The 13,413-nt window shown below is 40.3% G+C and overlaps 1 protein-coding gene and 1 non-coding gene across 24 annotated transcripts in view; both read left to right on the forward strand.

Annotated features, from left to right (window-relative positions):
* The window catches only part of LOC136445233 (neurofibromin-like), a 63,143-nt gene extending 50,817 nt beyond the window's left edge, over positions 1 to 12,326 (forward strand). For 11 of the 23 annotated variants that reach the window (XM_066443114.1, XM_066443142.1, XM_066443150.1 and 8 more), the window contains 13 exons: positions 159 to 270; positions 805 to 972; positions 1,477 to 1,624; positions 2,898 to 2,948; positions 3,608 to 3,688; positions 4,080 to 4,220; positions 4,980 to 5,194; positions 5,638 to 6,223; positions 6,363 to 6,463; positions 6,614 to 6,753; positions 7,189 to 7,241; positions 8,784 to 8,882; positions 9,405 to 12,326. In XM_066443114.1, coding sequence (XP_066299211.1) covers positions 159 to 270; positions 805 to 972; positions 1,477 to 1,624; positions 2,898 to 2,948; positions 3,608 to 3,688; positions 4,080 to 4,220; positions 4,980 to 5,194; positions 5,638 to 6,223; positions 6,363 to 6,463; positions 6,614 to 6,753; positions 7,189 to 7,241; positions 8,784 to 8,882; positions 9,405 to 9,728 — 2,219 coding nt within the window. In that variant the 3' untranslated portion in view covers positions 9,729 to 12,326. The remainder of the gene's footprint in view (positions 1 to 158; positions 271 to 804; positions 973 to 1,476; positions 1,625 to 2,897; positions 2,949 to 3,607; positions 3,689 to 4,079; positions 4,221 to 4,979; positions 5,195 to 5,637; positions 6,224 to 6,362; positions 6,464 to 6,613; positions 6,754 to 7,188; positions 7,242 to 8,783; positions 8,883 to 9,404) is intronic. The other 12 variants (XM_066443134.1, XM_066443158.1, XM_066443291.1 and 9 more) reach the window with 8 other exon arrangements.
* A 1,001-nt stretch (positions 12,327 to 13,327) lies between these two features.
* On the forward strand, positions 13,328 to 13,413 carry Trnar-ucu (transfer RNA arginine (anticodon UCU)). The gene is given in 2 exon segments: positions 13,328 to 13,365; positions 13,378 to 13,413. It is a non-coding gene; the product is annotated as a tRNA-Arg (tRNA).

The raw sequence follows: 13,413 nt of genomic DNA on the forward strand, positions 1-13,413 counted from the left end.
AAGACTTTTGGCCAAAAAGGATTTTTGGGCATTTCTCAGGGGAGGTGGCATTTCTTATCACTGATTGTTGTCAACCTTATTGATGTTGACCTACAGGATTGGCAGTTGGTTACGCCTAGGTTTAATGATATCTTGTGTTTCTCTTCTACGACTCCAAGCAGAGGAAACCAAACAGGTGCTTCGGCTGAGCCTAACAGAGTTCTGCCTGCCCAAGTTCTACGTCCTGTTCGGGCTCAGCAAGGTCAAGTCTGCAGCAACAGCTGCCTTCAGGTGGGTGGGAAACACACCTGTTGATGTTTTGCATATCATCTGGATTTATGCATGGATACATTGAGTCACAGTGACTATGTTTGTCAAACGTTACCCATCAAAATAGGGAAAAAGAGCTTACAGGAAGAAATATGACAAATGTAGGAACTTTCACAAGCAAAAAAAAAACAATTTGTTATTCTAGGCTGTCTGACAAATAAAACAATTGCTTTTGATAAGTGAAATGTTCTGTAAAAAGAACATAATGCATGGCATGGCAGCCATTTTCTTGCCTCTTGGATCTTGTAATGTGATTTGGATGTTGAATAAAGTTAGAATACAGGTAGATAAAGAACATCATAAGGTGTGAAAATGACTGCATAACTCAGCTCTTATCTAGGAGATGAAACATGTTGTTCTCTCTTTTTTATCAGGAAGTAGTTTGTGTGTACAGGTCCAAATTAAAATGAAATCTGCGTTCTTGGAAAACTATTATTGTAAGATAACTCATTTATACTTTCCTCAACGCTGATTGGTGCTTTGCTGTGTTTGCAGATCGAGTTACAAAGACAGGTCGTTCACCTCCCAGCATGAGAAGGGGGAGCAGATCTCCCTGTGCTCTCTAGAGGTCATCACTGACGCCCTGCTAGAGGTCATGGAGGCATGCATGCTGGACATCCCAGAATGCAACTGGCTGGAGAAATGGCAGGAACTATCCAGGAGGTAAGGCAGCTGATCATCATCATCATCATTAGATGACTGCAGAGTCAGTCATATAGTTTCTAGGATTGACCAGCAGCGGCCATGGTAGCAGGACCTTGCTGTCTGTGTCTTGCAGCAACTTTTATACCTTTGAAAATATCCTTGTGTTGCTGTAGATTGCTGAACATCTTTCATCTTATGCTACAGTCACATTTCCAAACCAATGGTTCACAAGCCTCTATATCAGCATTTAGAGTCTTTTCAGCGCTAAAGATGTCTGAAAACTCATGGTGTACATTGTCCTGAAATTTTGTCAAAAGCGTTTTTAGAATGCTACATTTGTGTCATGTAACTGCACTCTTTCTTTTTGTTTGTTTCTCTGTTATTTAGCCAGGGTTGCCCATATTGGTGGCTTACATGTAGAACTTTGCTTTTCAGTAGGGCCCTAGAAAACAGACACAACATATAACATGAATACATGATTATTATATGACATGTAACAAATTATATACTCTTTCCCTCTAGGTTTGCCTTCCAGTACAACCCTGCCCTACAGCCCCGCGCGATGGTCGTTCTCGGCTGCATCAGCAAAACGACGACCGACGGCCAGGTCAAGCAGCTCATCCACATTCTAGCAAAGGTGAGGGAGACCTTCCGGAGTCATAACCCAGAGGTACAGCATGGGACTTTCTCTCTCACACAGGGCCTGGTGATTTTCATTAGCTCAGGCGACAGCTGTACCTCCATAGTAGCAGCCACAATTCCGTCCTCTCTAAGATACTCTAAAGGACACTTCAAAACTGTCATCTTTTGTGGTCATTTTCCTGAAAATACACATTTTCAACCTAAAAAGCACTCTGACTGACTTGTGCTGTTCATCATTGCTATTCTGTTCTCTCTAAGATACTCTTTAGAATACTTAAAAACTGTCATCTTTTGTGGTCATTTTCCTGAAAATGCACATTTTCAAACTAAAAACCACTCTTATACGGTTCATCATTACATTCTATTCAATGGAGCACACTAACTAAATCATCATAGAACAATTCTCTTCACAAATCTCTGGAGTTTTAGCAGCAGCTCCACCAATCTCATTCTACACAAACTGCAGTTCCTCTTCAGCTCCAGTCTCCCCATCTCTAGCTGTAAAATCCTGTGCTTCTGTCCCTGACAATCCTAATGACTGTCTTCCAAGGCTGTCGTTTTAGCTGTGGAAAACACTGCGCCACTGGACTCAAAGCAACATTTAATTTAAACATAACTTATCAGTACATCTCAATTTCAAAATCATGTTCTATGCTATATCACTGATGACTAGACGGTTAAGTTAAGAACAATGGCCATCTCTTAACAAATGAATGTATTTTTACCATGTATGAAATGTAGTGGTAATAAGATTATTGTACATATAGCTTGTGAGCCAAGACAAATATGTACCGGTATTTGAATATAAATGTATAATCTTGCCTTTCTTATCAAAGATGTTCCAAGACCTGATCTCTATGTATTATAGATGGACAGATACGTTGGAGTAAAAATCTTGTTTATTTTTCTTGTCAGCTGGTTTGTTTACATGGATATCATACTGCAAATCTTGACATTTTTGGTGTGTTTTTGAGTTCACAATTTCCGTGGTGGCTGTTAAATGTTGTGTTGCAACTATCATTTCAATCTTGAACTAAAAGAAGCTGCAACCTCAATTTTGATTTTCACTGTGCCACAAAGTGCGGCAAAATTAAATTGATTTACAGTATTAAGCCACACAGAACTATCTGGAACATTCTTGTTAGAGTCAACTATGGCCACACCGATATAAGTTTGTTTTCTGCACTTTTTGCCCATTTTGTTGGCTTGCAAGTGTTTTAGAATTGTTTTAAAGTGAGAGGGCATGCATTCTTATTGTCCATTGATGACATAATTCATGTTTACGCTGTCTTTGTTCTCAGACCTGCAAAGACATCTATGTGAGTCTATATATGTCTGGATCTTTGATACAAGTGAGGACTTGCCTAACAAAAAGTTGCAAAGTGAAAATTCTGTCCACTTAGTACGAGGTTTGACTGGCTGGATTTTTGTTTCACTTTTATCTCACATTTGAATGCATGGCTGGTTTTTAATAATTTGACATAAAAAGATACAAAGCTTCCTGGTTAGAATTTGTATTGAGATTTTTTAATTTTCTTTTTTTGTAGAATTGTTATTGAGTCATGCTAGCATGCTCAACAAAAGAGTGGCTCTCATTGGCTAAGGCTTACATTTCTCTGTTTCCTTAGGTTATGCTTTTTGATTGGTTCATGTAGTAGATGAGCTCTAGGATCACTTGCACCTGACCAATGAAAGCCTGCATAACTGCTTTTATATTAGAGTAATTCCCTCTGTTTTATTCTTAGTCCTGCTATTGCTTACTATGCACAGCATGTGCAGTACCTCCCAAACAGGACAGATGGCGCTGTATCAAGGCTTTTGCTTGGAAATGGTCACCAAAAAAAACTTTAAATGCTATGTTTGTCACAGGTTGTCACAGAATTGTACCAAGAATCAGGCATGTCCCAATATCGAGTTGAGTGATATGCATGATGCAATACAGAATGGCATTATAGTGGTAGTATCCTAACTGTTGTAAGTGTAATGTTGTATGCTTAATTTGTACTTGTAGGCACTGGAGTCCTACACAGACCTGGTGTTAGTTGAAGCCATTGTCATGTGCCTCACCAGACTACAGCCCTTACTTCCAAAGGTAAGCAAAAGTTGTTTTTGGCGACTCCTGAGGGGTGAAGCCGGCTTCATAGTAGTGGGTTTTGTTTGAAAATATGTATCTGTTTTAGAAAAATTGCACGAATGCGTTCCCCCAGAGAATTATTGTATCTTTTGTTCTAGACATATTTCTATAGCCCTTGGGCCACACAGTTGTGCAAGCATCACATGCAGCAGGGAGCTAGTACACTCTGTCTGGTAGTGGTATGTTCAACTACCATACTCTCACCCTTAAGTGCTATGTGCTTAGCAAAGCAATGTACAATTTTTTAAAATCTTTGGTATGACCTGGCCAGGATTTGAACCCGTGATTTCAGGTACACGACATAAACCTCCTATGAATTGTGCTGAGAATGCGATGTGTTGTCCCTCAGGAATCTGTATTCCATAAGCTGCTGTTCTGGGTGGCCATCGCTGTGCTGCAGCTGGATGAGATCCCCCTGTACTCCGCAGGACTGGGGCTGCTGGAACAGAACCTCCACACATTAGACAGCCAGGGACACTTCGACAAAAAGGTATGGAAAACAGTTCTTAACAACTTCCACCAACAATATGCCTGTCAATCAATCACCATGAAAGACTTCAGATGGAGAGCTATTTGTTGAGACCATGGTTCCAAAGAAAAAAGTATTTTTTCCTGTGTTGATGTGATGACACAATGCTGTCATCAGATGCTGTCATCAGAAAGCTGCCTGAGTTTTATTAAATCATGCCTTGGTTTATGGAAGCAAACTTGGTACATGGTATAATGCATAGAAATTTCAGTACTTGAAAAGAGTTGCTTGTGGCATGTGTTATTTTTGAGCTTCCTGAATTAGATATTCACTAATCCCCCCCAAGCAAGTTAAGTATTTTTTTAGCGTGTCTACATGTTATGTATTTCTGTCGGTGATTATGTGATTCCAAATAATATTATACACAATGCAGCGTTGACATACATCGCCTGGTCCGAACAGGTCCTGACTGGCATGTCTGATTGCCCTGTTGTTTGTGTCTTCCCACCCCTACAGAGCCCTGAACAGGTCCTGACTGCCATGTCTGATTGCTCTGTTGTTTGTGTCTTCCCACCCCTACAGAGCCCTGAACAGGTCCTGACTGCCATGTCTGATTGCTCTGTTGTTTGTGTCCTCCCACCCCTACAGAGCCCTGAACAGGTCCTGACTGCCATGTCTGATTGCTCTGTTGTTTGTGTCCTCCCTCCCCTCCAGAGCCCTGAACAGGTCCTGACTGCCATGTCTGATTGCCCTGTTGTTTGTGTCTCCCCACCCCTCCAGAGCCCTGAACAGGTCCTGATGGAGACCAGAGAACCCATGGAGTGGCACTTCAAGCAGATGGATCACTCAGTGGGCCTCAGCTTTAAGTCCAACTTCAACTTCGCCGTGGTCGGTCACCTTCTGAAGGGCTTCCGCCATCCGAACCCCGCCACGTTCTCCCGCACCATCCGACTGCTGATGCTGATGTTACAGCTTATCAGCAAGTACAAGAACTGGTAAGCTACTGGGAAGCAGACTATGAACATACATATAGTAGATTGAAGACAAAAGAAGGAGCATAGGACGCTTCTTGTTGAAAATATGTGTATTTTTTGCAGGTGTTTACAGCACTATTGATATTGTTAACTATTTCAGTATTTGGCAATAATACATCTTGCTGGAGTGACCGTTATCCTGTGTTACACAATTTCTCGCTATCAGAGTCCTTTTGGCCAATCATTTTTAAGCCAGGATACTGATTTAGAAAATGAGAAAGACCAATAGGAGCTCAGGATTCCTGCCAAGGAAACCAGTCATTTCTGGGGGCCTGACCAGTAGAAGGGCTGCTAGAAGCATGATTTAGTTAAGCTAGAGTGACCCTGTCCCTGATATAGACATACATGATTATTCAGACAATGTTACAAATTTCGCTCTAAACTTACTTTTCAACATATTCCAGCGACAAGTTTGAAGTCAGCAAGGAGAGTGTTCCATACCTCGCAGCCTTGATCTCGGTTTCTGACGAAGTGCGCAGCCGCTGCGTCTTAAAACACCGGAGTAGCCAGCTCCTTGCCGAGGCAACCTCCCAGGAGCCTATCGTCATGGAAACAAGCCCCACCCATTCCGCGTCCGGACAGAAGGACTCCTCTAAGAGAAGTAGTCGTGATCGAGGGACACCGAAGAGTCAGAAAAGCTTGGACATTCACATAGGCCACCACACCCCACCAATGCCCTCCCATACCAAAGCTCACAAGTCGCTAAGCACGGACGCTGGCCTGGCTACAAAGAGACAGAAAAGCTTCGAACTTGTCGGGCAGAAGTCGCCGCGATTGGCAGAAGCCAGCGGCGGCGGGTCTCCGAAACACGAGGCGAGCGGGGGTGACGTGGAGCAGAGCTCGCCACCGAAAGTGAGACGCGTGGCGGAGCAAGCGGAAGTTGCCGCCAGGGGGGGCAGCAGGAAACCGTCACTGTCAGAAAACAACCTGTTGTTGGATGAGGAGGTGCTAACAGACCAGCAGACACAAGCACTGCTGCTAACTGTCCTAGTAAGTACTTTCCATCTTTGTACACTTGTTTTTGTGAACATTAGATGTACTTAAGGCTTAGATTCTGTAAAGATTTTCCTTTGAATTCTATCAACATTTTGCGACAAACTGACAAAACTGTGTCCCTTTCCATTTCCAGGCAACGTTGGTGAAATACACCAATGATGAGTCTGAGGAACGAATCCTGTATGAATACCTTGCAGAAGCCAGTGTGGTATTTCCCAAGGTGTTTCCCATTGTGTAAGTCAATTTTCCATGACTCAGGTTTATCTCATATTTTGTTGTATACATGCTTTTCTTTTTGACATTTTACCAGTTTTGTTTCCCTTTGCCTTCCCTTTTTTCTATGCAGAACTAACACTCCCCAAACTTTTTCTGCCCCCCTCACAGACATAGTCTACTTGATGCCAAAATCAACACGATGCTGTCCCTGTGCCAAGACCAAGTCATCCTCAATGCTGTACAGAGTATTGTACAGAACGTCATCTCCCACGAAGATGCCAGCCAACATGGGCCCTCCTACCTACAAAGTACGTCTTGTCTAAAGCCCCTGTGCGTATAAACATGTCCGCATGATTTGCGTATTAACATGTTTTTGGTTTAGGTTAAGTTTGCAGCCGAAGAAGGAATTTCTTTGGTTTGATAACTAGACTGCTCAACGGCGGGTCAAAGTAGAAAACAACTTCCTTCCCACAAAATTTACTTAAACCCAAAAAATGTTACTGCGGAAGTCATGCGCACTTGAATATACACACAAGTGTGACAGGGCCCTTAGTTATGCATTTTATGGATGTGCAGTTTTCTGACTTCCATTGCTTCAACCACTAATTCAAAGAACATTTTATTGCGTTTATGCCCTTATGTAAACTATAGTGTTATATCATGTGAAAATGTGTGTGTTTATTGCATGTATTTCTAACTTACTGTGCTACATGTATGAATCAACATGTACATGTATTTCACAGCTTTTGGCTTTGGTGGCTTGTGGAGATTTGCAGGGCCATTCTCCAAAACAAAGGTATGTATCCTTAACCATGTGTAATACAGTTATTGAAAAATAGGCTCAATAATGATGACTAATATACAGATGCCTTCAGCTTTCAGTGAAGACAGTGTTGTTTTTTCATCACAGTTAAATCATATGTTTGAGATATGTTTGTTTTTAAAGCTTTACAATTTTTATCTTAAGAAAGACAATATAGACCAGTAGGTTTTCCAAAGGATTCCTTGCACAGTCATGTCTGTTTGTTGAATAGGTAAAATGCACCATGAAATACTAAAACTAGGACAAGTTTGGGTTCACAATAAGAATGTAGCACTTACTTTTCTTTCTTTCCTTCTTTCTTCAATAGAATTCATTCATTGGCATTTTCTTTTACTTTTCTGTCATTGTTCCTTTCACTGTTGCTTACCTTGTTTTTTATACAATGTTTTGTAACATGCTATACAAATTTGGAAACTGTGCTTTATAATTATAAACAGTATAACACAAATACTAAACTGCAGCAACACCCCATATGATAATTTGCATTGATTTATTAGCAATAGATCAAATTTGCCTCTAATACAGGTTGATATTAAACCATGTAAATTTTTAATCAATAGATAAAGAATAAGAACTTGATTATTACACTATTGCATTAAGACATTATAGCCAGACTCCCAGTCAACATTTTTCTTTTGGTTTATGTAGGGTGACAAACCTGAAGATGAACAATACAAGTTATGCTTTCCATATTATGAGTCATGTCACAATGATTTCCATTTAAGTTAGTGTTGATGTTGGTTTATGTGAGTTAACTTTCATAATATGCTTGCTTTGTTCAATGAATGAGTATAACATTACGTGCTACAAAATAAACTTTACCAACACAGAAGAATTTTCCAGCTAATAACATGCCTGGTTGTGTCATTATAGTATTAGTTAACACTTGTTTACCTTAGACCTCTCTCTGTCCTTGGTACATTTGTTTAAATGCTACAATTTACCAGTCATTTATACATACACTGTACATTATGTCATATTTTAACCCATGTATTGTAATGTTTACTGGAGTTCTCTCTCTCACAGATCCTTCTGCTATATGACACTAGACCTTCTCTATTCCTCCAACTATACATCTTGATCATAGTAAATTCAACTTTAAATTTGCAGTTCATCTGCTGTAAAAATTTTAGAATTATCAGTCTGAGAGTGTGTTTACCATGTAACCGGAAACCTTACTAGGATACATGTTGAATTTAACTTCCTTTGCTCACAGATTTTAAAAGTAAGGCCACACCAATTTTATTCGTTGCTTCTCGGCTTTTATGAAATAATTCTAGATTGAAATATTACCATAAAGAATGATTATACATGTAGTAAGATACAACTTTTCCTTCCAGCTTTCTGTTTTCATCTTGACCGCTAGCAAAATTTTTACTTCAAAATGTCCGAGAAGCAAGAAAATAACTTGGTGTGGCCTTAGTAGGACATGCCAGGGTGAGGGTAGACGTAACGCTGGTGTTCGTACGTACCACGGTTTCCCCATTGACTACGTCAGACATGTGCCCCATACAGGTAGGCACCCCCGGCCCTGAGCAGCGATCGGCCGTTGCGCGTTGTTTCTCCATGTCAGTTCAGTCCCTTTGGAAATGGACCGTGGATGAGAAGAAAAAGGTAGACAGTGATGGTAGACCCCTGCAGCCATGATCACAGAATACCAAATAAACTATTAGAAGAACAACGCTTCTTAAGGAAAAGGGAGTAAATGTGCTTCAGTCTTCAACCCTTCCCTTTCACTTCTCTGAAATGGGCATCTGATCGCAATGGTGAAACAAAAACTACACGTCTGCAAGTAGAGCGAGCAGAAAAATCTTTCCAATACATGTATGTTGATATACATGACTTGGACATTTGTCCACCAAAGGTGCAGCTTGATTCAAGCATCATATGTAAACAAAAATCACATGCCCATTTTAGACATCTTCCCTCTTCATTCCACTTTTTTTCATAAAGACTTTGTGTTATATTTCTCTTGCAATAGAAAAAAGGCTACAGAAAGGCTACAACAAGTAGTGGGCAACTGTTGGCAACGCCTGGACGATCCAGCTGGAAAACTCAGCCATGGTTCGAAACAAAATCATGTGACATGCAGCGTGTAGCTTCTAATGTAACCGTTCCGTGTTGTGTTTTCCTCAGAACCCACAGAGTAAAGAGAATGCAGAGCTGTTAGTAACGTGGCTCGAAGCCCTGCTGGAGTCCTTGGACATCCCCATTGAAGAGGACGACCATCTGGTCTCGTACCCGAGCCAGCTCTCCATCACCGCCAGCAATAACCTGTCCAGTTCCATGTCGTCCCTGTCCGTCTCTTCTCTACAATCGCCAACGGAAAAGGAACCGTTGGAACTCTCGCAGTCCGTCGGGCACGGCGGGCGCACCAGGCACGGCTCGGCCAGCCTGGTCACCAAGCAAAGAAGCGTAGGCAGCATAAAGCACAGTAGCAAACATAAGACAGGAAGATGACAGCGCGATGGTACGCCGTAGAACCTCCAGTAACCAAGGACAACCAGAGGACTTACCCGTCGACCTTTGACCTCACTTCTTTGCTTTGGATACCATTGGGGATGGGAGGGAAGAGAAAAATTGTTGAGTACTGGCGAAGCTTGAATTGTCAGATGTGTTCCTCTTTGGAGAAAGATAAGAATGTGTACCTTCTCAATTTTTTTTCAGTCTTTGTAGGGTTGCCAAAACATGTTGCTACAAAAGCAGAATTTCTCTTCACTATTAAGGAATTATGCCACTATTATGTTGTTCAAAATCTTGGTATGGTAAGATATTTTGAAAAATTTGCTTAGACATATCGGTAAACAAAAGTGCAAAGTATGACAGTGTGGAATTCAAAAGAACAACAACTGTATCCAAAAAAAGTTTTCCTAGGCCAGGAATTGAGGTCTTCACCGTTATTTTTAAAGACTTCATTAGCTACAGTCAAATGGATTCTTACAGTCAATGAAAGTGGATGACACATGTATGACAATGTCCTCTACATTGGACTTTGCATTATGTAGGGAATATTAGTAAATTTCTTGTTCTTATGTTTGCTTTACAGGATTCTACAAGACATTATTTTGTCATGATAAAAGATTATAGGGTGGACTAAATGTATGATAAGTCTTTGTCTGGCTCGATTATTAAGAGAATGTTACAAGTAATCAAAAACTATGACTTTCGACCAAATTTGAACATACTGTAAGTTTCAAGTTTGGTAACAATTCCAGTGTTTTAATTTTTGTCTTAAATTTGAAAGTGAGGTTCTGATGAGAAATAATGATGGCTATAATTTTGCTGAGAATTGCTAAAGAGCAACTCATTAATAAGATGTCTCTTATAGGACCACAAATATTTCCTGAAAAGCACAAAATAATAATGACCACGGGCATTTCCAGTTTTCTAGGTTTGAAAAAACAAGACTGAATTTTAAGATGTTGGACTTATTTCTTGTGGAAATTGCTAGTGTTTTTAAAAGTGCACAATGTGTGTTGATGAGGTTTAAAGTGAATAATGATAAAGATTAAGAAAACTTGTACAAACCCAACAAATGTGCCGTGGAAACATGCACGTACATGTATAGTGGTGAACAGTACATATATATGGAGGGGAGAAGAAGTTATCTTATTGTACAAAGCTGACCTTGAACATGTAAAGTTTGCCATGATGATGATGCTACAGAAAGAAAGTGTATCCCCTCAGTTGTACAGACTGTGTTGTATGTATGTTGTAAAAAGTGCTTCAATGTAGGTAAGTCTACGTAATTGTAAGTAGTACACTGTGTTTCACTTGACTCTCTTTCTCGCGGCTGCTCCTGCTGTCATTTTAGTTCCTATCATTACAGTAGTGTACAAATCATATTTACACATAGTTGGATAAACACCCATTTATAAAAGTTTAAACCATAAACGCTTGGTCTTATTAAGTTAAGAAAGATATTATACTAATTATGGTTATTTGACTTATGACCTCCAATGCAATATATAAGACTTATTAAGTCTCTCTTACCGCCACATGCATCAGAATGTATCGCAGGAATGAGCTGATTATAAGATATCAGAAATTATATGGTAATGAAAAATCACAAGGCACTAATGATATGGATTTAGAGAAAACAAAATTCCTGTATTTGTAAAATAATTTGTTTCATTGCATATTCATAAAGAAGAAACTTCAGAAGTGCATGTTAGTCATAATTTCGATGGTGCCAAATCTCTGAGAGTTGCGATAAAAGATAGTGATGTTCACATTTCATAGTTTTTCAGGCATCTAGAAAATTAAGAAAATACTATTACCTGAGATAAAGTTTATGTATACACTCAAAGAGTAAGCCTTTGTCCATATTCATGATTTAATCAAATACCCTAGACAAGAAGCACTATATTGTATTAAAAAGAAGTTTAATATTTAAAGAAATTAATTGCCTCGTGCTAAATTTAGGATTTTGATCGTTGCAATGTACTATAGCTATCCTCGCAATTTGCTCTCATAGTCATAGGGCGAGAGTCATTAAAATGTATTCTCCAAGCAAAGGTTTCGAGAGGGCTAGGAGTTCCCGCGATTTTTAACGTTTCTTTCCCTCCAGCCCTCTCGACCGAAACCTCTGCTTGGAGAATACAGTAATCAAAATGCAGAAGTTTGCTTTTTTAGTGATCGAGACAAAAACAAAAGGCAGCAATTTCCTGGGTGATGAGCACCAAAGGTCAGGCCCTTTGACCTTTCAGTTTCACTACTTAACGCCTTGATGCGTCTTAACAATTGTAACTGACATGCTAGTAAAACCGGTTTAACCTTTAGCACTCTAAAGTAGCCGTTCGGCACCGAATTCCCTATTGGTTACAGAGTTAGGCAGCAGGGAGAGCACAGCCGCCAGAGGGGGAGTCATTTGCCCCATAGATGTTGCAGTCGTGATGACAAGTAAATAGCAGAATACTTGCTTTTCGCTATTTTCTTCATGCGTTTGACAACAGCATGTAAGACAGACGGCGACCGATTGCTGTACAATTTATGAGGAATTATTTGAGTCAACAAAAAACGGCATCGCTGATGAATAAAACATTACTATGGAATTCAGAGCAGATTTGTCTTCTTTTTTTGTTAAGAGTTACAGAAAGGGCAAATGTTGGATGTTTTGTGATTTTCATACTGATGACTTTTCTTCTATAGGGAAAGTTAGCTGTAACTTGTAGCGTTATAACCCAAGTACTGGAGAAACAGATTTATTTACTAGCAAATTGTAATAAAATGATACAGCTGTTAAGATGCACAATTGTATGTACGCCATTGACACCATTTGACAAATTTATTTTTGTGGCTTTCATGCAATGATTTGTACAACTACATCTAACGTCGCTGAACCCAACAAGGGGCAGGAACCTTGAAAGTTGAATGGCCCTCTTGTATTCAACAGATATCCGCCGGTTGGATTTATCTTGACCGTTCCTAAAGTATTGCGTTATTGATATAAGTCACAAATGAGTGTTCAGAAAAGATTCTATGATATTTCCCTTGGTTTAATATTTCAAATAAACCCTCCTTGGCTATTTGAAGGAGGACACTTATCGTGCTTGAGCTCAAACCCTCAACTTGTGTCAAAAAGATAACGTTACCCAAAGTTGTTCTCACCAAGGGCAGTTTATTTAGATGAAAGAAACCAGACTCTGAAGCCGGAGACCTGTACATGTGGGGACTTTCCACTAACAACTCCAAGCATGTCGGGGTCAAATAGCCCAGATACTGATTGAATGTATCTTCAGAAATTGCCTAGATGGTCTAGAGTTTGAGGCTTGTCACTGAGGGTAGAGTTTGACTTGTTATAGCCTCCATAGCAGGTCCCACGACGGACTTTTAGCACATCAGTACTGTGATGCTTACCGATTTATACGTACTGTTAGTTCTTTGCCTTTCGTTGCATAATCATGAGGAAAAAACAGCAGTGTTAACTACCACCCACCAGACTATCGTTGTGTAACAAACACAAAGTAGGTCAGGGAGAACAGCAAAGCGGGCGATCTCATTGTTCAGCGGGGGCCGGAGGGATTATAGCCCGTAAGTTTCCGCCCCCATTCATCGCGGGCCACGTGGCGCAATGGACTAGCGCACCGGACTTCTAGTTGGAGCAGCTATTCGGAGGTTGTGGGTTCGAGTCCCACCGTGGTCG

The sequence above is a fragment of the Branchiostoma lanceolatum genome, chromosome 1 (assembly GCF_035083965.1).
Source record: "Branchiostoma lanceolatum isolate klBraLanc5 chromosome 1, klBraLanc5.hap2, whole genome shotgun sequence".
Lineage (NCBI taxonomy): Eukaryota > Metazoa > Chordata > Leptocardii > Amphioxiformes > Branchiostomatidae > Branchiostoma > Branchiostoma lanceolatum.